Source organism: Setaria viridis, chromosome 7 (genome assembly GCF_005286985.2).
Source record: "Setaria viridis chromosome 7, Setaria_viridis_v4.0, whole genome shotgun sequence".
Lineage (NCBI taxonomy): Eukaryota > Viridiplantae > Streptophyta > Magnoliopsida > Poales > Poaceae > Setaria > Setaria viridis.
In genome coordinates, this window is record NC_048269.2 from 22,853,715 (window position 1) to 22,881,700 (window position 27,986).

The 27,986-nt window shown below is 50.4% G+C and overlaps 6 protein-coding genes across 9 annotated transcripts; 1 reads left to right on the forward strand and 5 right to left on the reverse strand.

Moving 5' to 3' along the window:
* The first annotated feature begins 1,081 nt into the window (after positions 1–1,081).
* Positions 1,082–4,409, forward strand: LOC117864279 (uncharacterized CRM domain-containing protein At3g25440, chloroplastic). 3 transcript variants are annotated; one of them, XR_011898871.1, is made up of 5 exons: positions 1,082–1,544; positions 1,936–2,245; positions 2,531–2,938; positions 3,295–4,052; positions 4,150–4,409. XR_011898871.1 is itself a non-coding variant. In XM_034748325.2 (4 exons), exons 1-4 carry the CDS (start codon positions 1,123–1,125, stop codon positions 3,871–3,873), a joined length of 1,719 nt encoding a protein of 572 aa, XP_034604216.2. In that variant the 5' UTR covers positions 1,082–1,122; the 3' UTR covers positions 3,874–4,409. The 3 variants fall into 3 exon arrangements, 2 of the variants coding, with proteins under 2 accessions (XP_034604216.2, XP_072151527.1); XM_034748325.2 differs by having other exon boundaries at positions 3,295–4,409; XM_072295426.1 differs by having other exon boundaries at positions 1,136–1,544; positions 1,952–2,245; positions 3,295–4,409.
* Positions 4,410–4,787: 378 nt separating this feature from the next.
* Positions 4,788–5,988, reverse strand: LOC117864280 (B-box zinc finger protein 24). The gene is made up of 2 exons (XM_034748326.2): positions 5,239–5,988; positions 4,788–5,151 (listed from the first exon to the last, which is right to left on the reverse strand). Exons 1-2 carry the CDS (start codon positions 5,782–5,784, stop codon positions 4,921–4,923), a joined length of 777 nt encoding a protein of 258 aa, XP_034604217.1. The 5' UTR covers positions 5,785–5,988; the 3' UTR covers positions 4,788–4,920.
* Positions 5,989–9,380: 3,392 nt separating this feature from the next.
* LOC117865822 (transcription factor bHLH153) lies at positions 9,381–13,927 on the reverse strand. Of its 2 annotated transcripts, none has more exons than XM_034750059.2 (6): positions 13,413–13,927; positions 10,418–10,621; positions 10,268–10,333; positions 10,115–10,180; positions 9,974–10,027; positions 9,381–9,863 (listed from the first exon to the last, which is right to left on the reverse strand). In XM_034750059.2, the coding sequence occupies exons 2-6, from the start codon at positions 10,574–10,576 to the stop codon at positions 9,738–9,740; spliced, it is 471 nt and encodes a 156-aa protein (XP_034605950.1). In that variant the 5' UTR covers positions 10,577–10,621; positions 13,413–13,927; the 3' UTR covers positions 9,381–9,737. The 2 variants fall into 2 exon arrangements, with proteins under 2 accessions (XP_034605950.1, XP_034605949.1); XM_034750058.2 differs by having other exon boundaries at positions 10,418–10,624; positions 13,413–13,918.
* Positions 13,928–17,079: 3,152 nt separating this feature from the next.
* Positions 17,080–20,520, reverse strand: LOC117865795 (uncharacterized). Its single transcript, XM_034750031.2, has 4 exons — positions 20,344–20,520; positions 19,203–19,487; positions 18,507–18,749; positions 17,080–17,827 (listed from the first exon to the last, which is right to left on the reverse strand). Exons 2-4 carry the CDS (start codon positions 19,443–19,445, stop codon positions 17,552–17,554), a joined length of 762 nt encoding a protein of 253 aa, XP_034605922.1. The 5' UTR covers positions 19,446–19,487; positions 20,344–20,520; the 3' UTR covers positions 17,080–17,551.
* A 324-nt stretch (positions 20,521–20,844) lies between these two features.
* On the reverse strand, positions 20,845–21,963 carry LOC117865676 (endochitinase A). Its single transcript, XM_034749904.2, has 2 exons — positions 21,522–21,963; positions 20,845–21,429 (listed from the first exon to the last, which is right to left on the reverse strand). The coding sequence occupies exons 1-2, from the start codon at positions 21,955–21,957 to the stop codon at positions 21,023–21,025; spliced, it is 843 nt and encodes a 280-aa protein (XP_034605795.1). The 5' UTR covers positions 21,958–21,963; the 3' UTR covers positions 20,845–21,022.
* Positions 21,964–23,150: 1,187 nt separating this feature from the next.
* LOC117864468 (endochitinase A) lies at positions 23,151–24,215 on the reverse strand. The gene is made up of 2 exons (XM_034748584.2): positions 23,838–24,215; positions 23,151–23,732 (listed from the first exon to the last, which is right to left on the reverse strand). Exons 1-2 carry the CDS (start codon positions 24,142–24,144, stop codon positions 23,329–23,331), a joined length of 711 nt encoding a protein of 236 aa, XP_034604475.1. The 5' UTR covers positions 24,145–24,215; the 3' UTR covers positions 23,151–23,328.
* Positions 24,216–27,986: the final 3,771 nt, after the last annotated feature.

Sequence of the window (27,986 nt, forward strand, 5' to 3'; positions counted from 1 at the left end):
CCAGCCAGTCACCCACACCCCTCTAGGTCCGGCGGGGACCGCGAGCCGGCCGTGCGAAAGGGACCGCGCCTCCCATGTGATCGGTTAGCCCCGCCCACATGCCCGCACCCACAACCACAGCGCGCCGGCCGTGCTCGCCACCCGGCCGGTAGCGGCTCGGGTCGGGGCCGTGCGGTGCGGCTGGTGGCCGGCGTGGGTCCGGCTGGTCAAGGACAACGTACTAGCGCCTCTTCGGTAGCTTTTCTGCCGGTCGGCGCTTGCCGGATCACGGAGACGTGCCATGACCTGACTCGGTCCCCGGACGCCCAGGCGCCACGCCGGACAGTTTGAAACCAGGGTGCCTCTCGACTCTCGTCATCGAGGTTCCGACGGGGTGACAGTGCCGCCGGCGCCGGACATGTGCAGTCGTCTTTGCGTGACGCCGATGCAGAGCTCGTCTCCTGGTTGACCAGGCAAAACCTCCCTCCGCTTTTTCGTTACTGTTTGATTAATCGAGAGTCACCTCTGACGAACGGATCAATCGAGAGTTTCCTCTGCGTCAAGCAGGCTTGACAGGGATGTCTGCATTGACTCGACTTACATTTCATGCGAACATTTCAGGTGTACGACCTCGAGAAGGTTTCAACTCCCTGCAGGTTTACCAGTTCAAAAGGTCAAGACTTCAATCGACGCCTTTCCCCAAAGTCCTGGGCAGATCGGGATTGGGCATCCTTGCCTGTCTAATTGTCAACATGGACAGAAAGCGGCAGGGTTATCCATCAAGCTTTGCCGAGTCGTGCTGCCGGCGTCGGATTAAATTTGTGCAGGAGCCTTCCCCTTTCCATGATTCCATTCACCAGCCGTTTGACCCGGTAAAACAAGGTGCCGGGTAACGCAGGCCAGCAGTCTACTGTAGCTCGCTCGGCCCAATCTTTTCGGCTTCTCCTGTCACGCCCTTGCCTGTTTGTCCAGGCTTGAGCTGGTCACACTTCTGCTCACTCGTCAGTTTGTCAAAGTCTCTCTCTCACCAAACGACCCAGTGAATCTTTTCAAAAAGAAAAAACGACCAGGGAACGCATGCAAAGCCCATTCATCCGGAAGCCCACGACGAGAAGGCAACCCACTTCACCCTGGGCCACGCCGATGTGTTTGCACGGCCCACGCAGACGAGACGTCGTCCCCGTCACCCGGCTTCCCATTCCGCTCCCGCAGAATTTCTCACGCCGCCATGCCCCGCACGCTCGAGCCGCCCAGCGCAGGAGCCCCCACGCGGTCGTCGTCGGCGGTACGCCCGTCTCACCGCCGGCGGCTAAGCGCCTAGAGCTTCCGCACGTTTCGGCCCAGGCGACTGCGCGATTTCTTCCACGCACTCACTCTCGCTCCCTACTGCGTGCGCCGTACTGTGCTGCCATGGCCAGCCGCCTCTTCCTCCTCCGGCAGACAACAAGGGCTTTGCGGCGTCAGACATCACGATCCCGCCCGTTTCCCCCTTCGTCTGACGGTGGGAACGTGGCGTCTTCCCGCGGGACGCTGGAACTGCTCGCGCCTCCGGTCAGCTCGCCATCGTAAGAGTCAGACGAACCCCACTGATCCTCTTTCCCTGATTATTACTTTAAGCGGTCGATACAATGTAATGAGCCGATGTTGAGATGTGGGATGTCTAGGCAGTGCTTTCAGTTGCTCCTTTGTAGTATGCTTGAGCTAAAATTCTCTTAGAGGATGCCCCAGGGCAGGGTGGGCGTCAGGTATTTGTTGAAATGCCTGACCTGGCATTTTCGGCTTAATGCACTGCTTTTACATTTTTTTTTTACTTCGGCAGCACTATAGTTCTATCAGCTTCTGTGCATGCTTGTGGATGAGCACATTTTGGTCCTCAGTGGTGCTTCATTCGTTAAGCAACTCAATAGTTCAGCAGCTTTATTTTTATTTTTGTGCATGGTTCTGATTATGTTGTAGTTATACTTTCCACAAGGTTTTCAACCAAGATTCTGGGTGCTTCAGTTGGCTGCAAAGTTATAATCTTCAAGCCTACCATTGTATCCATACAAGTCGATCAGTTAGTAGTGAAAATCAGGCTACTGTGGAGCCTCAACAAAGTCCAGGAGCAGCTGTATCAGTTGATAATTCTGGTGAACCAAAACCGAAGAGGAAAAAGCTGAAAGGAAAGAGGGCAGTAACAAGATTTTTGAAATCCTTGAGATGGAAAAAGAAAAGGGAGATTCAGAGAATGACTGCAGAGGAGAAGATTTTGTACAAACTGAAGCTAGTAAGTTGCATGGCCATTACCTCCATACCTATCTAGTGATATGTACAAAGATTTTGTACAAAGAAAAAGTAGTGAAGTTTGCTTATGTTGATATGAGTAGCTGGATTTCCAATGTCCTATTCGTGCTGTGGCATTTGAGAAAATGTGAACCTTCATTTTTGCCAAAAACTGCATGTTGTGCTTCAAGTTAAAATTGTGATAATTTTTTTCTCTTATATTCATGCATCCTGTTGTGGATATTCATGCCTAAATTTATTGTCCTTTTTTTTTGGATTTTCCATAAAGGCTCAAAAGAAGGAAGAGCGGCTTCTTGCAGCACTGAAAAAAATTGAACCAGAAGATCCGTCAGAACCTACACACGATCCCGAGGTGCTTACACCTGAAGAACACTTCTATTTCCTCAAGATGGGCCAAAAATCTAAAAACTATGTGCCTGTTGGAAGACGTGGAATTTACCAGGGAGTGATCTTGAACATGCACTTGCATTGGAAAAGGCACCAAACTCTCCAGGTAATTGTGAAGACATTCACACCAGATGAGGTCAAGGAAATTGCCACGGAGTTAGCCAGACTAAGTGGTGGGATTGTGCTTGACATTCAAGATGGGAACACAATTATTATGTACAGAGGGAAAAACTATGTGCAGCCACCACCAGAAATCATGTCTCCAAAAGTTACACTCCCTAGAAAAAAGGTACGTCTCTCTTCATCATAGTGCAAGGAGAAAAATATCAATATCTTTAGCACAGGATGTATGTCAAAGTTGGGTAAAAACATTAAAAAGACACTTGTAGTAGGACGACAGTTCCAAGATGTTCAAGCAATAACAACCGTCGTAAGGCTTTTCTAATTTTTGTTATTCATTTCAACAAGATATCACTCGATATAGTTTTATTAAAGAACAGGAAACATATCCAGCCATGTAAATTAGAAAATATACCAAAATATAGATAAATATGCAGGTCGGAAGACAAATATCTGTCCTTTTTTTCTTTAAAACCTTTGTTGTTTTCTTCCACAATTGTTAATGTTTTTAAAATTTTCAATTAGGCACTGGATAAATCCAAATATAAAGAAAAGCTCAGAGCTGTTAGGCGGTACATTCCCAGGCTTGAGCAGGAGCTTGAAGATCTTCATGCGCAGATGAAGTTAGCTGGAGTGCATAAAGGAGGTGTAGGGAAATATGTTGCTTCAGTTTCACATAATGCAAACAGTATGGCAGCGAGAGAAGAATCTTCTATCTCAGTTCACAAAAAAACTGTATCTGATCTCCTGTCAGAAAGTGTCGAGGGGTCCAAGAGGTTAGAGGATGAAAGTTCTGAGGTTGAAGATGTCTCAGCTTCAGAGTCTATGTCATTTTCTGAGTCTGAGGATCTCTCTGACATTTTTGAGACAGAATCAGAGGAGCAGGAAGAAGACAACAAGGAACGCCCCTTATATCTGGATAGGCTGGATAAGTTTCCCTCAGAAAATAATGATAATGAACCAGATGATTTTGAGGAGCATCTACGGAAGATTGCTTCACTTTCTGATAAGACTGATTCACCTTCAAAGGAACTGAAAGTGTCAGAGCTTGACGAGATTGATAAAATCTTTCTGAGAGCTAGTTCACTATTAAAGAAAAGGTGAAAATTTGGAATTTGTCATACAACAATATTCATATTTCTATGCGCTATGAAAAGTATTTTGTGCAGTTTTAATGGCACCTTCAGAAAGGGTTTAGATTTATGATCATCTAGCTACAGGCTGGCAAATCATGGGAGTTTGTTCATGCTCAGAATCATTCTACAATGATCATAACAAAACTGGTGAGCTCTTTTGAATTCGTGAATTGATAGCTCTGGTACGAGAAATCAGATTCATTTGGGTACAATGCTTTTGTTAAAATGCAATGACATTTATCAGAATGGTTGGAACCCTCGGTAACTGGTGTCAGCTGTAGCCCTCCTATGTAAGTGCCAATTTTGTAGAGGAACTCTTGATTCTTGAAGATACATGTGATAAATGGATGGAACCCTCGGCAACTGGTGCTGTAGCCCTCCTATGTAAGTGCTAATTTTTGTAGAGGAACTCTTGATTCTTGAAGATACGTGTGTATCCCTTCATGCCGAACTGGCATTGCTTCATTTGATTTCTCTTGTTGAAGATCATTAATGTTGCCTTTAGTTGAGCTAGATTCTGTGTGCGTGCTAGTTTAACTCCCAACTGTATTATGCTATTATTGTTAGCCTAAGATTCCAATTTTTAACCAGAAATGAGCTAATTCATAAAAGTAGCTTGTGAAATAAACTGCGCACGAGGCGCAAAAGAATGAATTTACCAATGTTCAGATTCTGGGGCTCTTTTGAATGATCTCTTACATCAAGTTTTCATTTAATTGGTGATTCCCTGTTTGTGTTGAGTCCTGGACTCCTGGTCAATGTGTTTGTCCATCTGACGGTGTTCAGGCGCCACAAATGTTCTAGCTGATGCAAGTGTGATAGTTTTTCTCCTTTTTTTTGAAAGGACTGCAAGAATTCATGCAAGTTCTCAGGCTGAAAGTATTGGCCCCAAACTGCCTTATAATTACATATATGTCCAACGTAAGCGATTAGTGCATCTCATGATGGCATACACACATAATTTGCATACATACACATCACATGACAGGAGAAACCATGCAAAAGATTTCCCATCTCAGCCGAGATCAGGAACGATGAAGAAGTCGTCCTCGTCGTCGGGCAGCTGCACCCGCGGCTTCTTGCTCTGACGCGCACCGGTCGCCTTGTAGAACCCCGCGTTGGTAGCTGGCTGCGGCGAGGCGAAGAGCTCGGGGACCTCCGCCGTCGTGGTCTTGGCCGGCGCGTGGCCGTGGAACAGGTCGATGTCCGCGAACCACTCCAGCTCCTTGAACCCAAGAGGCGAGTCCTTCCGCAACAAGAGAAGGAAACCGTGAGATGATTGGTTAGATGTTGTCATGAAGAAAAGGAAAGGTTTTGATGGTTGCTTGCTTGCCTTGTCGCTGGATTCGTAGTCGGAGAGCTGCAGGAGGTCCTCGACGGCCCATCCGGACGGCGGCAGGAACGGTGACGACGGCACCTCCTGCGGCTGCGCGTCCTTGACGACCGGTGGTGTCTTGGCCGCCCCCGCGGTGGCCGCGGGCTTGGAGTTGGAGCTGCCCTTGGGCGGAGGGAGGCCTTCCGCTCCGGCTCCTGCGCCGGCGCCGCAGACGGAGCTGAAGCCGACGCGGATGCCGGTGGCGAGGTAGCGCTGGTGGTTCCCCGAGAGCGTCCCCGGGACGTGGATGGGCTCGTCGCAGTCGCGGCAGAAGAGCGCCCTGTCCTCGACGCAGAAGATGAAGGCCGGCTTCTCCTGGCAGACGTCGCAGCGCGGGAGGTCCCCCGCGGCGCCTTCGCCGTCGAGAGGGAGCCGCTGGTGCTTGCTGGCCAGCTTGTTGGCGGCGTGGATCTCGACGTCGCAGCGCGCGCACAGCGCCGCCTCGTCCGCGCAGCACACCACCGTGGCCGCCGCGCCCTCGCACGCGTCGCACTGGATCCTCATCCCACCCCCCCGCCTCCCTCTCGCTCCTCACCTCAGCTCGGCTCTCTCTCAGAACCTCACGTAATCCGACGGCTTCCGCTCGAGACAACAGCCAACTATAAAAATCTGCAGGGAAGCAAAGAGGAGAGCAAAGCGGCGAGCAGCGGGCAGCGGATGGCGCGTATAAATCGCGCAGCGCGCGTCGCGCCACGCCCCCGTTCCCCACGTCCGGCGCACGCGGTGGGTGTGGGCAGGGGGGGCCCGGACCAGCCAGACGGGTTGCTGGGGACTGGGCTGTGTGGACGAGAGGCGCGCGGCTGTCCCAGTTAGTTGGCGGCTTCCGCTGCGAGCGGGGAGTGTATCTCCTCGGGATCGCGGTCGCGGGCGGCGCGAGCCGAGATTTTGATCCGGTGATGTGTGGGATGACGCCGGCTGGCCGGGTGGGCGTTCTGGGCGAGGATTTCTCCGCCCCGTGGAAATGGTGGCGGAGGCGAGGAAATCGTGGCCACTTGCGAGTTGCAACTTGCACGCGATGGGAATGCGCTTGAAGCTTGTTCTCCGTTTCGGACGGGGATTTCGTTGGGTCCGTGTGCGTGGTCCGCCGGTTGTACCTGGTACGACGGTGTGCCCGTCGACAGGGGAAGCTCGTACGCGCCACACGCTTGGAGATGTGCCATAGTATCGACATGCGAATATGTGATGTGATTATGTAAACGCAGCAAGTTCAGCTTTTCTATGTTAGATATGGCTTGTTTTTGTAATCGACGAAGAGCTTGCCCGTATAAATAATCATTAATAAATTTTAAAGGATTCCCAATAAATTATGAATAAACTTTCAGAAATTCCTTATAGGGTACACCATCTATTAGTCCTGTATTGCTAATAGACGAGGGTGTGGGGGCTTTTCTCCCTATAAATACGGACTACTCCCCTCATAGAAAAGACGCACCATAGACTATTGTACGGGAAGGTCCTAGGTTTGGATATTCTTAAGGTGGTCTATACGAGTTAGGTTTTGCCTCTTCTGTACTGTTGTGTCGCCATTGTAGTCTTCTCCATTCCGTTGTGTTGGCGTGCACTGGCGAGCGGGAGAGCATATCTCCGAAACCACTCGTCCTTGTGATCTTGCATCGGGAGAGGGCGAATAAGGTTTTTGGGAAGTGCTCTGCGCGACTGCTCAAGTTCGTCATCACGGCTCGTCCTCCGTCCAAGCCAGGCGCTACAGCATACCATCGTCGTCAGCGCTGGCTGTTGCGATCCGTTCGCAACACCGTGATCTGATTTGGTTTTTAATCATATTTTCTGATATCATGATTATGTTGTTCCTGTTGCCTAATATATTAGAGTTTTGCATGTTAGAATTGTCTCTCATCATAATTTATTAATTTTAAAAATAATACAGCAATTACCTAACACTTCAGGTACAGGATAGAAGTGAATGAACAAGCAGCCAGTGAAACGTGTGACGCTGGAAACCAATTAACCAAACCACCCGTCCACTCACGCTGCTTCAGCGTTCCCCGCTCAACATGATGGCGAACGATCGATCGATCACTCGAGTGCTGGTTGATGTCAAACGGCCGCGATAGAAGCCGAGGATATCATATATGCACGCCGCTTCCAGAACTCGCTAGATCGGGGCACTAGCAACGGCCAGAGAGTCGTCCGAGGAGGGGGGAAAAAAAGATCTGAACGTCGCGAATCAGGAGCTGCTTGCTCTTCTCTCCATGCTTGCGAAATTGTGGCCGTGGGGCAGCTGATATTTTCTGATGGATAGCCATTCCATTTGGCACCGCCTGCCGCGGGGGGGCCGGCACACGTGTCTACAGTGCCGGAGAGGCTGTATTCCAGCCGGAGGCTGCGTCGATCTCAACCATACCTTGGCACCACGGATATTTTGGCGCCTCCGACCAAGCAGACACCGAGAGCTTGAGAGTTGAGGATGCATATCCGACCGATAGGCGTTAGCAACAGCATAGGAAGAAGATCCCGGCGCTGCATGCAACCGGTAATCCTTCGCTACTTCAGGGCTCAGGCACGGGAATTTTCCGCCGGCATGAGTACATGACCATACGCGATGGACGAAAGGAAGCATGGGTGTCAGCGGCTTAGCGCACGCGACCGGGACCGGCGGGACCATCAGAAAAATCGAGCACTGGAACGGGACGACCGGCGCGAAGGACTTGAATGCGGTCGACACCCCCGGCGACGGCGAGTCCCTGCATGCCATCCCATCATTTTAGTAGATTTCATTGCACGCAGCAGGGCCCAGGGCAGCTCCCTGAACAGCTTCCTGTCCCTTGAGGCCGTCCCGGGCCTCTCGCCGCCGTTGCCGAGCTGATCTTTTTGCGGGGATCCTGTGGTGGCGCGTCGGGTTCGTTGAAGAGGGTCCATTTGTCGCCGCGCCGACGGGCGTCCGTCCGGGTCCGGAGAGGCCGTGTTTGGTCAGGAGTTAGGGTAGGACTCGATGATGAGATCATGAGAACCATGTGCTCTAAAGATCCTCCGCCTCTTGCCCTTGGTCCTTTTACCATCGGCTAAACCTGACACACGTTACAGCTTTGCGGTTTCTGAACATCCATGTTCGAAAAATCTGGCCTGAATATTTGCCATCACAACAAGCATTACTCCGTTGAGAACGGGGAGGAAAAAAAATATTTGTTGCAAGAAAAAGGAAAAAGATAACGGGGAGAAAAGGAAAACGAAGGAGAGGGGAGTTGTTTGTTCAGCGGTACGGACGGGTTCGTCCGGAGCAATTGATTTTTGATTCGTAACTTGGGAGGACTCTGGAACAGTCGCTGTTGGGGGCCCTGTCGATCAAAATTGTGGCCTGCGTTGCTTCGCCGCCGCCCCGCAACACATGTAGGGGCCAGGCCATAACGCGTCGGACCCCCACAGTTTGGTTCGCTGTCCGTCCATCATGATGAATGTGGCACAGTGCGTTGCGTCGGTACAGAAATGAAAAGTTTAAAAGCAAGCATAGCTTTGGTTTGATTAAACTTCTCAGCTAACAGTCTGGAGAAGCACTGCTGCTTAGTACTGGTAGTAGACTAGTAGTGTGACTAGTGACAGGAACCCAAACAAGTTTCGTATTGTGTAATAATAATGTAATGTGTGTGGTGGTCATGGTAGAGCCCAATTGTGGTGGGCTTGGCTCTTTCTTTATTCAACATTGGGCCAGTAAGGCCCGTCAGAAACGTGGAGGATTTCAGAGCCCTTTTGATCACGGTGTAGAAAACCAGACACTGCAAACATGAGAGGGATGCAGGTATCCATCCTTCTGTCTCCAATTTTGGTTCCCTTGTTGACCCACGCTGCGGCATGTGCCAGATACCGGAACTGTAAGATTTTTTTCTGCCCTGAGCATACACTGGACGGGCTTGAACCCCTTGTATTTAGGATGTCTTTCACTTGCCTAGTCTGCTTCGAGAGTGCCGAACAACACGCCCATGAAGCGTCACGCCACTTTTCAGCACGAAGGATTTTCATGTTCAGAAATTGCCACATTCACAGACGACCGCATGACAGTTAGGCTCTGCCCTTCCTGAACCTGCAGTTTCAGTTTCTGACATAGTACGCATACTGATGGTAGACTGAACTCGATAGCACCGGGCACCTCAAGGAAACTAGCATTAAACTGCTGCTTCAGTTGCTGATGGCAACAGGCTATAACATGTCACTAAACACATACATACAGATACAGTACCACAGAGACGCAGTTCCTTGCCAACATCTGATCATACATAATACGGTGCCAAGGAGAGATCAGACAGGCATACAGACAGGTCACTAGTATAATACAAGCGGAGATCGACGCTCGCTTAGTTTCTTGTTAGGAGATCGAATTGGGGTCAGGCGCTTGGAAATTCTACGCCCCCGCACATGCAGACGCAGATGCAGTAGTACTTCTTCCTCGGTTCCATTCCTCCGGGGTCCGGCCGTCCGGGGAGACCAGAGGCGGGCGGGCTTGGTCCTCACCTGCGCCTGGTCGTGTTCGCCGGCGCCCACAGGTCGGCCCCGTTGCTCTGGGTCAGCTGCAGAGTCAGGTCCACCGGAACCAGGCACAGCCCGCGGTTCCGGAGGCTGTAGTGCTCGGGATCCTGAACCATGTGACAAACAGCAAGTACGCGTGTTATGATCTCGTGACAGGTTTCTTGCAAATTCAGGGCATTCGGATTTTCAGTGGAGATGAGGGGTGGCAAGAGCTCACCTCAGGCGCAGCGCCGGCGGCCGGAGGAGCACGCATGTAAGGGGAGCTCAGGACCTGCAAAGTTTGGTGCATTGGCATCAGCAGAAATGAAGGAACAGCAAACTGAACAGTAGTGCCATGTGCGGTCACTGAAAGTAAGACCTCGAGTTGCTGGTGCAGGAACTTGATGTACCCTGACGCCTCCTGCAGAACAGAAGCCGTATCCGTCTGCAGCAAAGAAGCAAAAAAACATGATTGCAGAGATTGCGGACAGATTGGAGCAGAAATGCAGCGAAAAATTGCAGAATTGAGTACCTTTCCAAACGGTGACACTAGCTGCTGGAGCGCGGCGACCCTCTCGCCGATCCTGTCCTTCTTCTCCTGCTCGATCGCAGCAAGAAAAGCTTCAGCCAGACAACCATGGAAGACGTACGAGATGTGCTGCGATACTAACATCATACGTACCTTTGGTGACACGGGAGACGTCCTCGGGCTCGTGTTCCTCGGCTTCTTCGAGGTCATGCTTCCAAACTCCTCCGAGCTGGTGGTGACGACGGCCTTCCCGCTGAAGTAGTTGTCGGTGTGGTTCCTCTTGCTGTGATTGGCCACTTCAGCCATCATCATCTTCTTCGCACTGGCACACTACTGGTATTTGCTTGCCGTGTTTTCCTGCTGCGGAAAGTGTAGGTGAGACGAGCCTTCTTGCACCTATGCTAGGGTAAAAGCTGACTTTTACAGCTGTGTCCGTTGGTTCAGAGGTCAGTTTCATGGAAAATCACTATCACTCAGCCAAAAGCCAGGTCTAACTCTTGAGATAGTGCCCAGCTACTTGACTACTTCACAAGTACTAGTGACAAAACAAAAGGTAGACATGACAATACAAGGTCAAAGGTGCCATTAACCTCAAGAACCTTTTTGCTGTACGGGAACTTTGTTCTAGAAAATCAGTCCAAAAGCGCCCAGAATGAAAAGGGATCTGCATTCTTTTGAGTTCACCCAAAGCATGTCCAGTGTTCACCATTGGACGCGAGTGCAGGGACAGGGAGGCAGCCGCGCACGCCCGCACTACAAGATTCTGGGGCAGCAGGGCTGCCCTACAGCCCTACCGCTGCGCCCTTTTTCACTGTAATGAAGACCTGCCACCTTTCTCTAGTTTATATATTAATTACTGGTCGTCTGTTGATTGACGGTTTTGTTTGCTTCCAAGTTCCAATGATGCCATTTGGATTTTGGAGCTTATCCGAAGGTTCCATTTACCATAAAAAAAATGCTGGGAGCAATCACATTGGAGAGAAGACAAGGTCTCAGATAGGCACTGAGAGGATTTGCAGGAGTTTAAGTTGCAGCTTAGTACTTTACAAGTTAGAGACCTTGTCTGGGAGTTGAGCTTAAAACAATTGCAGACCAGATTGGTCAGAACAAATAAACTAAGGTAGTCCTTATCTACCAGTATTAGAAACGTGTGGGTTCAGAGTTTCAAACACTTTTAGGACATTAGGAGCTGATAGGGTTTCAGTCTTTCAGGTAGAATTGTCCACTGTGCTTTGTATATTGTGCACAGTACACTGTTGATAACTGAAGATAAGCTAATCCATGGTTAAATAGTTCACACAGCTCATATAGTACATATAAAACTATAGCATATCCCAAAACAGATAGTAGCTCTCATAAATCATAATCCTGTCTGAACAAGAACGAAAGCTACGGTCTGCCGCACGAATTATACGGGTCGGTATCACGCCCTCCATGCCTATTATGGCTCGTAACAATAATCAGTGATCAGCGGACGCGTATTCTCGTCATCAGGGGCGAAGGTATAGTGTGATTAAAGGTGCTAATGCAACCTAAAAAGTTAAAAAAATAGTAGTTAGGTATAAATTTTCACCATATATGCACCCCACACAACTAAACTCCATGCACCTATAAAGCAAGTGCACCCCTCTAATTTGCTCTAGCTTCGCCTCAGACACAGTCAGGAAGTGGGCCCCCCACCTTTGTGGTGTGCATGCGCAAGACACCAAGCGGGCGCCAGCTGTTGGTCCGGCTTGCACCTAGTAGCAGCGACGGGCGCTGGTGCACACCTGCCCTAGCGTCTTCCATTTGGGCGCCATTCCAGGGGTGCTCTGATTGAGAGTCTCAGACACAAACAGGCCGCCCATTGACTGCGTGCTGCCACCGGGGAAAACATGTTTGGACTGTGCTACTGTCTGCTGATGCTCTCGAGTTAGGAGCAGCTAGGACAGCCACACCCTGTTGATCCATTTGGAAGGATTAGGGCAAGGCCAGTCAACCTCCTGATAAACTCCCGTGCCATCTGTTACTGTTGTTTGTTTCTAATATACTACTTGTTCTTTATGTTCTACCACAAAAAAAAAATTGTTCTTTATTTAAGAAAAACAAATATGGTTGTGGAACCAACAAATCCAGGCAAGTAAAAGACTAGAAAGAGGACAAAGACGCTTGTCCCCTTCGATGATGCATGGTGGAAGCGGAAACCATGCATGATTGATTGACGAATTTGTCTGGGAGCACTAGGTTGTTAGCAGTTCCGAGCACAAAATCCAGGCACCCTTTTTCGCCATCGCTCTCCTTCGGCTCCTACTACAAACCGCTCCGGTGTTTAATTTCAACAGTCTCGCAAGCATCTCTGTTTGGATATTATAAGTAAAAAAATAATAAAATCTCTGAGAGATCAAGAGCACTAGCAGGCTTTAACCCGAAACCGGGAGGCCTATTAATACGCCGCGCCCCTGCCCTCGTCGCGACGCAGTTAGCAGCAAGCAGCCCCCCTCGGCGGGCCAAATTAATTTCTGTTAGCAGGGGAGAAGACAGAAGAGGCTAACTAATCTCGATCGCACGCCTAATTAAAATCCCGTCGCTGACGTAGGCGGATATCCGTAGCCACCCGGGCGCCAGCTGTGAGGAAAGGACGCGCCTGGCGCCAGCCGAGCCGAGACCCGCTCGCCGCCTGCCTGCCTGCGCGGCTGCGTCTGCGCCTACTGCTACTGACACGTACTACGCGCATTGCGCCGCGCCATGCTGCATGCACACGCCATGGCCGCCTACCCCTTGTACCCGTCCCCTCTCTCTCTCCCCTCTTGTCGGTGTGAAGGGAAGGACGGAAGAATCAAGAGCATGGCAGGCCGGGGTCGACGACGCAGGCATGCAGATTCTACGCTTGTGCAGGCGCCATGGCTGGGCGCGGAAAAAGTCACCGCGGTTAACCGGTGCAGCATACCGGTACTACTGTTGAGGTCACCGGACACATGGTGCAGAAGTGATTAACCACATGATTTTTTTTTACGAAAAGTTACCACATAATTTTCAAAGAATCCATCGGCTAGTCGCTAGGAGAGTATTGCAGAAGCAGAACCATAGCCGTTTCAACTGCATGCTACTTGGAGATTGACCAAGAGGTGACTGAAGAAACAATAAAGGATTCGGCCGGAAAGGTTCTTACCAGGATCGATGGCAATCGCTAGCTGCACCTCCCGGAAGGAGAACGAACACAAGAGGCGGCGATCGAGATGGCGGGAGCTGCTTGACACCGGGAAACGACGGAGCCAGCACCAGCAGCGGAGCTCGCTGTGCGCTTTGTTCTTCCTGCTCGCGCGCCGGCGTCTCCTCCTTTGTCTCCCGGCGTCGTCAGAACTCGGGGAGAGAAGAAGCAGGCAGAACTGCAGGAGGAGAAGGCGGCTGGAGCCGAGCGCGATGGTGGGTGTGGGAAAGACGAGGCTTCTGCAGGGTTTAAGGATGGAAGCAGGGGGGCCGGGCCGGGGACATTTGGGGATCAGGGAAGAGGGGAGGCCATTTATATACAGCTCAGGGTGTTGCCTTGCTGTTGCTGTGCTACCTGGGTGGGCGTGCTGCTTGCGGACGGATAGATTTCCTGGAGTATTATATTTTTTTTTCTAAGCTAAGGAAACTATTCCTCCACTCTATCTATCTATCTGCACTGACTGACGAACGGCAATGAAAAACAGAGAAAAAGAAACGGGCTTCTTATCACGAAATCGTTAGGTGCACCTCCCGGATGAGCTAGTATAAGGGACAAGGGAAAAGGGAGGTGCCGTGGACACCAACTGGTGGTACTGCTCCTGGCGTGGCAAAGGACGGGCGAGGGCGAGTGGTGCATGGCATGTTTGTGCCAACACCTGTGCATCCGATTGTGCGCCTAGCACTTCCGCCCGCTTTTCCATGCCTAGGATAGCCGGATCGGAGGCTGGGGGCGCCCTTTTCCGTGGCTTCCTTTTCGGTCCCTTTTGTTTTTCCGGCCGCATCGGCCTCGGTGACAGCTAATATCCAGAGGGCGGGGTGAGAGGGAAAGGCGACGATGAGACCGGGCGAGGGAGGGAGAGGGCGCGATCGGCGAGACCAGGACGACGGGCCCGGGGGTGACGCCATATGCGCAGCCCACAGCGCCGGAGAGCGAGAGCGAGGAGGGGACAGCGACAAACCGGGTTTATTACTTCCGCTCGCGGCCACGCGCGCTCTTGCTGTTGTTGCTTCCCGTCGCCAGCCGAGCCAAGCCAGCCTCGGCTCCGTCCGCTCGGGGCCTGGCCTGGCCTCGCGCGCGCGGCGGCCGCGATCCCGGCCAACCGCGCGGGCACGCGCGGGCGCATGGGGCACTCGTGCGGCGGCCGCGTGAAAAGGATGTGCGTTTCTCTCTGCTGCGGCCTGGCACGGGAAGACCACTTTGTCCGAGGCGGGCGGGCGGGGCGGGGCGGGGCGGGGAGGGGATGTGTGCGGCGCACCGCGTGCAGTGCAGCGGGGCGCGCGCCGGGGGTGCGGACAAGGGATACGGTTCCTACGAAGGGATAGGCCTGCGCCTGCCTGGCTGCGCAGCGCAGCGCGCACGGGTAGGTCAGCGGGCGCGCGTCGCTTCTGCCAGGGCTTCGGTCAGCGTGCGCGGCAGCAGCGCATCGCCTAGCTGTATGGCCAAAGGATCGTCGTCGATCTGCATACGTGTTCCTTTTATTTCGTCTCTTCTTCTTTAATTTGGTGACAAATGGAAACAGAAGAAATCGCTGATGCCCCTCGATCATATATACGCTGTGTGGTGTTATTATCTAGCATGCATATGTGTAGGTTTTGGTTCCATTGCTCTTGAATTTCTGTAAGTAGGGAAGAGGCATGTAGAGCTAGAGCGTTTAAAGTAGCAATCAGTACTAGCAAGAACCAGGAAAAAAAGTTTGGCCCATGAGAGTCGTAAACCAGTGAGTGGGTCAGCCAGCCTGTTCCCATTTTCAGGCTGGACTTCTAGAACGGACCAGTTAATAACCGGCGGCTCACGTACGAGCCGCTTGTCTTGACAGGATCCGTTTGCGTTGCATGCATGCTACACGTATTGACTGACCTTTCGCTTTTGCTCGACCGGATCAGCCTTGACTATCGTGCGTGCCGCCCGACAGATTTACCCACCCAGATCCCGTCGATCTCACCACTTTCGGCGGCGGCCTCCGTTCACCTCACATGACCCAACAGTGACCCCAATCGTGACGTCCCACGGCTTTCGTGCCATGACTGGCTGTAACCTCTCCATCACCACCCGTAGTCCGCAGACAGCCAAATGGCCCAAGGGCCGCGGGCACCGTTCCTGCCACCGCGCCCGAGCCCGACCGCGCACGCGCCCGGCTTGCTGCGGCATGCGCGACGGAAGGGGGTTTCTAGGGGGCGGACCGTGGCCAGGGCCAGGCAGGTCGGCGTCCGCGGCCCTGGCCGGCCGGCTGGCGCGCTTCCGCTGCGGACGGCGACCGCGCCGCGCGAATCTTTTTTTCTTCCCTTCCCTTCCAGTTCCAGCTCAGAGCGCGCCATGCACGAGTCCACACGACGCGACGGCTTTCGCGGGACCGGGCGCGAGGGGCGGGGCGGACGGGGTCCACGCGCATCCACCGCCTCCCGCGAGTCGCCGTCGCGAGCTGAAAGGAATTTTTATCCGCTCCGGCTCCGCAGCGTCGCTGCCTGTCTGCCTGCGTCGCGTCGCGTCGCCCGTCTATTACTTCTCCCCCTTTTTTGGGGTCTGCCAGACCAGTTCTCTCTCTCTCTCTCTCCGAGTCATGGGTTTGCAACTTGCCTTCTTTTATTATCGTGGTAAAACTCTCTGCGACGTACGTTACCTGCGCTGGTCGTGTGTGCGTGTGGGTGAGGACATAATCGACAAGACGGCAGAGCCGAGTCGTCAGTGTGCGGCGGTCTGAACATATGTCGACGGTTTGCCAAATCACCATAAACAATGAGCTCGCAGAAACAGCTGAACAGGTAAAAGGATCAAGTAGCAAGCAGCGGCAACATTTTCTATGCTTCCATGATTCGTACACGCACCACTGAAACAATCCGTTCCTTATGTGCATGGACGATTGACGAAGCATCTGGGCATTATTACGACACCGACCCCCTGCTAATTTCTTCGTCCGTGCCGCCAATCGTGTCGCGGTGGGGCCTCGCGCTTTGCGCCGGGAAGCAATCCGATTTGATTAAGCCCCGGCAGTTCAGGGCGCCGCTCGTGCAAGTGGCCCGGTCGTGTCGTGTCCGGCTCAAGTCGCAAAGCCTACGTGGCTACGCAGACGGGGGTGGTTTGCTTAACCCCCGTTTCAATGATCGCATGTGCTTAGCTTGTTAATTCGCTTTCCCTCGGGCCGACGCGTCGTCCTCCTGGCTTTCGGCCGCATCCATTCATCCGGAAATCGCGGTTTCGGCGAGGAACCAACCTACTCTGAGTCTCTGACCCTGTTGTTTACGACCTGTTTGATTGGATTCGTACTCCATCTCAAAAAATGCCGAGTGCAGTTTGTTCGGTTCAATTTCGAATTTATTATGGGATGACGTGAACTGCTGGTTTAATCATGTGTTCCTTCCTTAACCAAAACACCAGAAACCGCCAAAATGGCTCATAACTTCATACATGACGGCTCACGGGTGCACCAGTGTGCGTACAATCAAGCACTGGTTTTCAGTCAAACGAATCGTTCATGGCGTGGTAAAATCAAAGGGTGCCGCCAAAACACACGTCCAGGTGGACATGTCTCCATCAGAGAGTTCGTAACGCAATCTGCAATCACAATTTACATGGACAATGACAAGGGATGTTTCCGGTAGGAAGGGAAAAAACTTCGCGTTTGCAAACAGGCTCTGTGAAGTGAAGTGCCATTCGACAGTAAAATGAAACCAATACAGACAGATGCATCATGCAAAAGTTTGATATGCTTCGCAGCAGCGATTGCAATATCTTTTGGCACTTGTGCGTCACACGCAGTTATGGTTCGTCAGATGCAGCATTCAAGTTTGCCACCAGCATACCATTGACCGGCGGACCATCACAACAGCCGGGTCTCGAAAAGTACTAGCACTACAAAAACCAAACAGGAACTGCCCCATCCTTTCCGTTCTGAACCTAACAGGCTATTACACTAACCTCGGACAGAGAATGTATTCCACAACAGTAGGCGAGAACGACCAACGGCAGCAGGTCGTCTACTCCATTCACGTAAGCTGCATTCACGTACTGCGCTCCTCCATTCAAGCAGCTACTCATCTTAGTCATCTATACATTACCACAACCAGAATTTTTTCAGAGGCCGACAAAACAGTGTGGCACCAGAGCTACGACTCCTGGGCGTGAGGGCGCAAATAGCCTCTGAAGAGCTCCTCCAAACGACGTGCAAGCTGTTGAGGCTGCTGCCACCATGTGGATTCAGAAGAATCTGATCTTCCATAGTAGTCTTCTTGTGCGCCATTCTTCTTGGTGATGCTCTCAGAAAACTCACGCCAGTTCAGCATGGCACGTTTCAGTCGAGCTGTTCTCTTACCAGTGACTAGATACCTGGTGTAGTCCCTAGCAAGGCGGTATAACTCCTCCCCTCTTATTATGTGGATATACTGCACAGCAGAGGAAGCAAAAGAAAGATTTAGAAAGCATACACATGCAGGAGTCCCGAATGTTTGAACCAAGACAAGTGCATCTGTATACTACTATACTCATGTGTTCATATTGAGGAAATGGATTTTAAGCATAATTCTTGTTTTGGCAGACAGATGAATAGTTTCCCACAAATACTGAACAGTTCGAGCAATGAATATACCAAGAGAACAGTTTCCATGTTACTCATATGTCCATCTGTATTGCTGTTAAGCTACTGACAAGGTATTAGGTATTAGCATCTAACTTATAAGCTAGTCCACATAGATCGGTGTTTTCTTGACAAAAATGAAACCACACAGACAGTTGCAGACTTGCAGTAGAGTATGATGTATTTGTATATCATTAAGCTAATAAGAGGAAATTTAACTATTCTGTGCTTCAAAAATCCTTTTTATTTCTTCTGAATTAGCTGGTGTGTGGGAGGAAAATGCTACTCAAGATGGTGGAAATGCTACAGTATTATAATGGATCTGTACCATCCCTTATGAATACAGAACATCTTTCAAACAAGAAATAACCTAACTAGTTGCTCAACATACTGTATCTGGAATTGTGGGCTAACAAAGATGTCCACCTATAAAATGTAGCAATTCCAGAACAGAGAACAATGCAAGGAAAATGAAGTGATGAAGTTACCACAATTATGAAGGCAATAGTTGCTATCAGAATCTGGATCATCTCATATAATGAATCCTTGAAAGATTCATCCTCTGGGCCGTCAGAACCACCACCACTACCTCCATATCGGTTTTTGTTTCCTCCATTTCCACCAGATCCTTGCCCTCGAAGCTTAGCCATCTGCTCTCTCAGCAAGTCTTGCAAGGACCTTGGTCTTTTTGCTTGAGCCATAGCTTTGTTCAAAGATTCCATTGAGAAAGGCTGGAAAGAAGGCAGTAATAAATTTAGCACATGATTTATAGAGAAGCTTCAGCACATGCTAGTAGGCTTGTCTTATATATCACAAAATTATCTTGTGCGCAAAGTTTAACCAAATAAAGTTACTCAACATGCTAATAGGCTTGTACTCAACACAACATAGTAGCAAACCAGGTCAACCTTATTTAATTGCTAAGCAATACAAGAGTATACAAGTTCACAGTTCAATGCTCTCCCAGAATTTGGATACCACGACAAGAAGCTAACAGAAGTGATAAGATATGCACTTTTATCATTACCAACAAGCATCACAAGTTTTACAACACCATTCCTTTATAACATAACAAGTGGTAAGTATGGACCACATAAGGCAAAAGAAACAGTCATTGCATGATAATTGCATAGAATGGGAGATGTATGGGTATAATTCAGGGAAGGGCAACAAAAATTGCTTACGTCATTGACAAGCTGAGAGTTCTCTTTTCCACTCGAGGCATATACAGGACCAAGCCTTTTATGGCAAGCGGAAACAAGAACAAGCCTCGGATACAGTTTCTGTTGCAGCTTGCAAGATCTGGTAGAATGTAGGCACATAGAATGTCGACCAAGCAGCTCGTGGGTCCTTCCAAGACCAGCTACTGGCCTGTAGGCAGTGAGTGTACTGTGAGGCTTGTTCATTGTAGCTTGGTAGTAGCTCATGTTGCCGTACTTCTTGAATCCCACAATAGCTTAGAGCCAAAACTGTGGGATTAAAATAGGAATGTAAGTACCAGGCACACAGCAATCTCAGACATGTAGCTTATAAAAAATAAAATTAGTATCAACTTAACTGATACAAAGCACAATGGCATAAATTAGTATCAACTTAACTGATATAAAGCACAAGCGCATGATTTCAATTTCATGGCATATAAACTTTTAGCCACCAGTAATCAAGATTATTCATCAGAAGACACAAATTTGCCATAAAAAAACAAGGCAATCCGGGAGTCTAAATGTCTAATGCTAGGGTGCTATCTAGCCTATATGTACATTTCAGAACTTGATTAGTGCATGGATGTTGTGAAAAAAAACTCCTAAAAGAATGGTGGATTCTTTTTTCCTATTAAACATTAACGGCGGAGAGCATGTTTAACTGGTAACACCAATGGGAAGGAACTTTAGGAGATATCTCAACCAATGAGTTTAAAATTAAGTTGCATTTGACATGCTGCCAATTGTGCCATAGATTTGGGACGTTTCGCAGCCCGTAATTCTCCATTTCAGCAGGCAAACATCAATCAACAACAGCAGTACAGCAGCATCCAGTTATCCAACGAATAGCTATTTCCTATGAACATGTACGCATAGTTTCCATGAACAACCAGATCCGATAAACATGCCCACTGAAGGTCATAAGAAAGGCCCCGCATCCCGCATCAACCCTCCCTCGCCCGAGCAATCCGAACGAACTGGAAAATGGAAGAGGCTCCAGCTCCACCCACCCACCCTAATCCCAAACCAAATAGGTACTCTAAAACCCTAGATAAATGAAACGAGGAGGCGCATACAACCAGGAAGCTAGCGACACAAAGCGAGGCGTCAACGTTCTGGTTACCTGTGGAGACCAACGGCGGCGGCGGAGGATTGGGGACGCGGAGGCGGAAGGGAAAGAAGGATGGGGCGGTCGGACGGAGAGGCGGCGACAGCCGACAGGCGAGGGGCCGGCCGAGCGGAGGGGAAGGATTACTGGATTGGGTTGCGTGGAGTCTGGGGCCCGCTCAGAGTCTCCCGGCGGCCGGCGGCGGCACTCTCCCGCGGCTCCGCCTGTCGAAGGCCCAAATACGTTGCCTGGCCTGGGACTTTAGTTAGATAGGCCCATGGACCCTCACGGTCCCTGTGCTAGATGGGACAAATGAGCTCTTTACGAACTGACTATGATTCTCAAATTTTTTTAAAAAAACTGACTATGATGAGCTGATATCTTTTAATGGGTAATTATAATATAAAAAATTGCAAACCACTTGAAGATCGACGATCAATTATAAATACTGTGACACCTTGTTAAATTATTTGACACAGTAGTTTTACACTGCCGGTTCGAGGTGGGAATGAATAACTGTTTTTCAAATACGAAAGTGGTAATACTCTTCAAGAGCCACCCATGAAGAAGAGTACTAGTACTGGACTGGTAACGTCGCTCCAGGCGCCAGTATAACGCGTGCGAGTGCGACGCCGAGCATGTCATTTATTCGTCACGAGCCGCATGCCTCATGCCTGAACCCGCCGATCGACGCCTAGCAAGTGAGGTTGCTTCCCGGTTCGACGCCGAGCTGCCCGCAGTACCGCAGGTAGAAGCGCACCCGCGCCTCCATCTCGGCGGCGTTCCTGCCGTTGCACTCGAGGGCGCCGTTGATGGCCCTGATGGTGGCGCCGAACCCCTGGGGCATCACCCGGTGCACGTTGTCCATCCAGAACCAGAGCGCCGACTTGAACGACACCACGGGGTCCTGCGCCACCGCGTCCGGGTTCCCCAGCCCGTCGAAGCCGATGTTCTTCCCCGCCGGCCCGTAGTTGTAGTTCCACGACAGCTGCAAGGGACCCCGGCCGTAGTAGCCCTGCCCCGGGACGCACGGCCACGCCCCCTCGCTCGCGTCGCAGTAGTCCATGCTCGCCCCGTCGACCTCGCTGATGAGGCAGAAATCTGTTCTCATCTCATCACAAAAACATGGAAAGAAGATCAGCATCGTCTCGTCGACGGATGCAAGCATTCCAGTGTCGGTTCGATCAGCTTACGTCCGGTCTCGTGCGTGACGTGCGCGAATAAGGCGGCGATCTCGCGCTTGCCCTCGGCCTCCGAGCCGCCGTGCGCGAAGTTGGGGTACGAGCTCACGGCGTTCAGGAACGCGCTCCGCGTGTAGAAGCCTGTGCCCTTGCACCCGGCCCCGGCCTGGTTCTTGATGCCGTTGAAGAACGAAGCGGTGACGACGCTCGCCACGGACGCACCGGCGGTGCCGCTCCCGCCGCCGCCCCCGGAGCCCGAGCACGGGCCCGACTGGCACCCTTCGCCGCAGTAGGTGCTGGTGGTGCCGCAGTAGCCGTACTTGCTGCAGCACAGGCCTGGCTGGCAGTTGCAGCTCTGCGCGGCCGCGGGGATGGCGGCGCAGTGGAGTGCTAGCCAAATGGCCAAGACCGTCAGGATCGCTGCAGGAGATGGTGAGTTTGATGCCATACTGGATATAAGAAATTCAGTTTCTTAGCAATATGCTACATCGACAGGGGAAATGGCAACGCTGGTGGCGTTTATATAGACCGAGACCGATCTGCATCTTCTCGATCTATGCACGCTAGCTCGATCAATCAAGTATTGTTTTTATTGCGCCAATTTGAACTCATAGACTCATAGTCCGCTAATCTGTGCGCCTGCACAGACTAAAAAAATATTCTTAAGAGTATATGGATCATAGGACTTTGCGAAATGAATATGATTTAAATGTGCTTGATTAGGATTCTTATGTGTAACCTACCTATCTGGGCTATTGCAAACCGTGGGTTGGGACTTCGTCAATCAAGATTGGGTGTTTTTGCATCAATACTGCGTTTTGCAGAAAAGAATATACATATTAAAGATACTTGTGGTTAGTAATCTCCTCAAAATAACTAAGGTAATCTCCTCAATACTTGCGGTTTGGAAGCAAGTTTTGGACACTTTGAGTGAATGTTTTTGGCAAAGTTGGGCGTATCTTTAAAATAAGTTAGATCTCATTGCTATTTTTAGTTTATCTGTTTAAGGTATATATACTTGCTATTTGTATAGATCGATCGCCGCCGTGGGCGACTTGCTTGGTGGAAATTTCTACATGTGATCTTTCCGCATCTGCGTGCACGCTTACGTACATCGCCTCGCATGTATCACCTGCATTCTGTATGTACCTAAGCATTATGGTAAGTACACATATTTGGTCAGTCCAGAAAGGGAATTACCTGAACACGTGCATGCTTACGTCCTCTAATTTGACAAGCTCACACCTGTGTTTTCTCTTCCCTTTGCTTTCGAGGGAACGTACGTACGTACAATAGCTGTCTCTTGGGAGATTTTGTTCGACATCTCTCAACTCCATTGGCACCAAGGCCGTCAAAGTACGGAAGCGGGCTCGGCGAGCTTCTCGGTGCCACGGCGGCGGGCGCGACGAGGGTCTGGTAGTGTCGTACAGCGAGTGAGTCCCCGTTGAAGAGAAAAAGAACTACAGCAGCTTGAATTTCCTTTTTCTTTTCACGCTTCCTTCCTTTCTTCTTCTTCGTTGCATGGGCTGAAAAACATTGGGCCCATTTCCTTCTTGTTGGGCCTTAGCCCATCGATTTCATTTTTGAGAACAAAATCGGAATCAGGTGATGGAGCGAGTCAGATGCTCATCTGATGACACATTTTGGTCTTTAATGAGAAATACAAATTCGGACCTTATTCTTTGTTATGTGGACGCTTACAAGTACCAGCAATGCACGCTGGAATTTTATTGCCACTATACGTCCATACGCACTCGTGGATCCGTGGGTTTATTCTTCACGAGCCAAGCACATCCCCATCACCCCATACCCGACAAGTCTAGCAGGTGACGTTCTTCCCCGGGTCGACGCCGAGCTGTTGGCAGTACTGCTTGTAGTAGACCACCAGCATCTTCATTTGATCGGGGTTGTTCCCGTTGCACACGAGGTTGCCGTTTATGGCCCTGATGGTGGCGCCGAACCCCTTCGGCATGGCCTGGTGCACGCTGTTCATCCAGATCCAGAGCGCCGTCTTGAACGAGATCACGGGGTCCTTCGCCACCCTGTCCGGGTCCGCGAGCAAGTCGACGCCGATGCTCTTACCCGCCGGCCCGTAGTTGAAGTTCCACGAGATCTGCAGCGGGCCGCGCCCGTAGTACTTCTTCCCCGGGACGCACGGCCACTGCTTGTTGTTGGAGTCGCAGAAGCTGTTCGCCCTGTTGATCTCGCTGATGTAGCAAAAATCTGTTCGTCACGTACATGTATGCACGCAAAGAAAACATCAAGGCATCAGATCCTGCAATTTAATCGAGCAAGATGTAGGCAGCGGCGGTTTTGTCGTCAGCTTACATCCGGTCTCGAACGTGACGTGCGCGAAGAAGGCGGCGACCTCGCGCTTGCCGTCGGCCTCCGATCCGCCGTGCGCGAAGCCTGGGAATGAGTCCGCCGCGGTCAGGAACGCGCCCCGCGTGTAGAAGTTCTTGCCCTCGCACCCGTTCCCGGCCTGGTTCTTGATGCCGTTGAAGAACGCCTCGGAGACGACGCTGGACACGGACGCGACGCCGCTCCCCAAGCATGGGCCGGCGGCGCAGAGGAGTGCTAGCCCAAGAGCCAAGGCCGTCAGGGTCATCGTCGTCTGCCGTGATGAATTTCCCATACTGGATGTCAGGGGACTCAGCTCTTTCGGTTGCTCAGGTTATGAGGTTGTCATGGACTCATGGCGGCATGCTGTTGAGTTTATAAAGAGGCCGGCCGGCGTGCATCTTATTACTTGTGCTGAGACTACTGTTCCACAGTTTGAACTTGTGGTGGCTCACTGGCTCGTCAATCAGCACGTACGCAACGCCTAGCCTAGAGAGGAAGGCAAAAATACCACGTATCTGCAACTGAAGTTGAGACCACGTCAATATCACCGCCGCGTACGTGACTAAAGTGGCCACAATTTTCGCGTCTACGAAGACAATTTCCGTCATCTGGTGGCCGCCGCTCGCAGCCGTATTTTGCTGTATTCCATGCATGCGTCGTGCATGTGAGGATGTGTCAGTGGCTTGCGTGTTCCACGCTCTAACAAAAAGGGTCAATCCGGCAAGGAGGACTTCCAACACGTCGGTGCCGGTGGCGGCTGCTTCTGTTTTCCTTTTTCCTTTTTAATTAAATCTATATGGATGGATCTTTGATTTTCTTTGAAATGCATTACCACATCGTATGCCTTTACTGGCACTGATACTATATGTATCACTGTCCCAGCAAAACCGGCACAGATAATCAACAACGGAACATCTTAGGAGGGGTTGAGCCCGGTTTGGACTTTGGACGGGTTTAGGAAGAGGTAAATTTGCCTGAAATAATCTAGCCTGAGAAACGAACAGACTTCCTAAGATTGTTGTCAATGAAGATGGCTGCTTAGCTTGGACCAAATACATTATAGTCTTCAACTTTATTCCAGTGGCTCTGAGAGCTTCAAGCTGCCGGGCTGGCGGGCGCCCCATGTGGAAGCTAGCTACTGAAGTATATAGGTCAATTGTGTACACCTATCTTTTCTCGTGAAGTTAGTCTTTATGATCAATTCTCAATGAGCTTTATGATATCAGAGTCAAAGCTTTTAAGTTATAGTCGTAGCCAGCGTAACCCAACGAACATATTTTCAGCTGTTCCTTTTAGTTAGTAAGAGTGCATTTTTTTAGGACGAGTAAGAGTGCAAATGGACAATTGAGAGAGTCACACACCATCATGGGCTTGCTTGTTTTTTGTTATCTTTTTTCTTGGGCCTTGAGCCCAGTAGTCGTTGGATTCAAAGACTATTGGGCTCTATTCAAAACTCCACCGGCTTCCGCTCCTCATCACCCCGCGGCACCAAGATCTATCTTGCCAGCCACCTACACGTCACTACCGGATGCACCAAATCTTTGACTTATCAACGGTGCGTTAAGTGCATGACTATCTACTGCAAGATCAATGCCAGCCACATGCAACGAGCACGACGCAACCTCTATTGTAAAGTATGCCTAGGTGATAGCCATGTTTAATGGCCTGCTACCGTCAGAGGTGATTGCAGGGTTTCTGTCCCTCTTCAACCTTGAAGATCAAGCCATCGAGGTGATGGACAATGCCGTGATGAACCTAGTTAGAGATGGTGTTGTGGAAGTACATGGTGAGGCATTCCCAGCAGCCAACAACGAGTGGAAGAGTGTCATGCGATGCTACGGAGAGATGTTGTGGCTTGCGACGAGGCTGAGTGGGTCTACAGCAATGGCAATATAAAGTGGTAGAATTAGCAGTGGCAAGAGATTTTCAGCCGGCTGAATAAGCTGAAGCGAACAGGCCCTCAGAGTGACATGGCACAATAGCGAAGAGGCCTCGATTGCTGATATTAGGTCGAGGCCAGCACTATGCTGTGGCAGCAAAGAGATTGTGTGCTGTTATAGGTCCAGCTGTAATACGTAGAGTCATGGAGTTTATTTGGGTTCTTGTGGTGCAAGACATATCTTTTAGTCGTTGTTCTAGTTGCTGTTGCTTTGGATCTTGTTGCTCTATTATACTTTTAAGTCTAAGCTGCTTCTTTTTAATATAATTGTGAGAGATCAAGTTAAGATGTGCCTTGGTCTATTCGTGATGAGTGATTGACGGGATGATTTGAGGTTTTACCGGTTGAGTCAATATTTCATATGTGCATGTTTATGCTAACGTCTTAACTTGGCTTGTGATGTGCAGGTGTAGGATGCGATATGGCGGTCGACGGCATGAGATGAAGGTCAAGCGAAAAATTCATGCCGATGTACTAGAGTTGTGAAGGGTGGACACGAGTAGGCTTAGACCGAGGGACCCAAGGAGTCTGGGCGGAGTCATGGACGATCGATATGGTGCACGGAAGAGCAAGAGTACACGGGATGGAGACGGCATTGGTCGAGTCAAGCGGGATGGAGGCGAGTCGAGTAGGCGGCCCGGGAGCGGGAGCGAAAGACTTGGAGGTGTCGAAAGCTTGGCGGAGGCCGGACACGCGTCGACATCGATGAGTCACGTCTTGCGGGGCGTGCAAGAGGGTTTAATCGGTTTGGCCTCAAAACCGGGGCTGAGTCACGCGCTACGGGGTGTGCGAGAGGGTTTGATAGGTTTGACCTCAAAACTGGGGAGCGAGTCCGGTGCGATCAAGTCAGAGGACGTGTGGCACCATCGCGAAGCTTGCGTCAAGACGAAGCGAAGTCGTGAAGGCGTCTGGTCCGTTTCATGTTCCGATAAAAAGTTGGACAGTTTTACACCTATGGGGTATTTGAATCGTATGCTTCAGGTAAAGTTATTTTGGTTATTTGCCAAATGCGTGTGTGTCTATCTATCTATCTATCTATTTATCTATCTATCTATCTATCTATCTATCTATCTATATATGGGCAGCTACACATCTCAGAAGGTTGTTTGGGGTGGGCTTATCATTTCATTTTGTTGGTGAGAGTCTTTGGGTGAGGGAGAGGTAGAGAGATGAGGGATCTTTGATTTGATCTTTTTACCATCTTAGCTTTAATTGTGCTTAAGAGTGGCTTGTAATCGAACGTGGTGGAGTAATCTAAAGATTAATTTCGTGCCATCTTATTCCATCACTTTGAATCTAAAATTTATCTTTTTCGGATTTTTCGAAGGTATTTTTAAGAATTTTCGTTCTTCGCAATTTGCTCTAAATCATGTAAAATTTGTTAGGGGATTTTGTTACTAGGATCCTTATGAGCAATTTCGGTACGATCTCCTCTTAAATTTCTTACGGATTCGACGTGGATCTGAAGTTTTCCTCGTACCGTGTTCTTTGTAAGGCGTTTGAATTTCTTCAAAATCCGCGGTGAATACTTGAGATTTTCAATATCTTTTTTCTTGGATCTATTAGCTCTTGAGGAGGTGCTTTTATGACTCAAGTTTCGTTTCGGATCGTTGTGCATTGAGAGAGGACTTTTCGTTTGAAGGTTGGGTCTTTTGCGTGTGTTCTTGGTGTGGTTCTTTTCTGTTCTTGGGCAGCAGCGCTTCGGGGGAGGCGAGGTCGTCGTGCGGGCGCCCGACCGGCGCTGAGCAGCCTCACGCGAGCTGCACGCGCGCCAGGCCGGCTCAGGCGCAGCAGCTAGCAGGCGGGCAGCAGCACGCCCAGCGGAGCAGGCCTGTCCCTCGAGGTGAGCAGCGTGCGTGGCCTGGCAGGCCGACCCACCGAGAGCAGGTGAAGCTACAACGACGACAGCAGATCGTTCAGGTAGACAGCAGGTAAGCTTCTGCTACTCGGCTCTTTCTAGTCTTCTGTGCAGGTAAGCAGTAAGGAGCAGGATCTCGTTTTCTTGGAGGAATTAAAGTTTAGTCAAAAAAGTCTTTTAACCTCTTTTCATCCCTAAACTTCCAAATAGAAAGATTAAATGGAGAACTAAAATGATTAGTCCTCTAGTCCCTTAGAGGGTGACTAAACGACATCCCCTGCACCTCATTATTGCCTTAAGAAACTAAATGGATGCAAATTTTGTGCATTGATTAGGA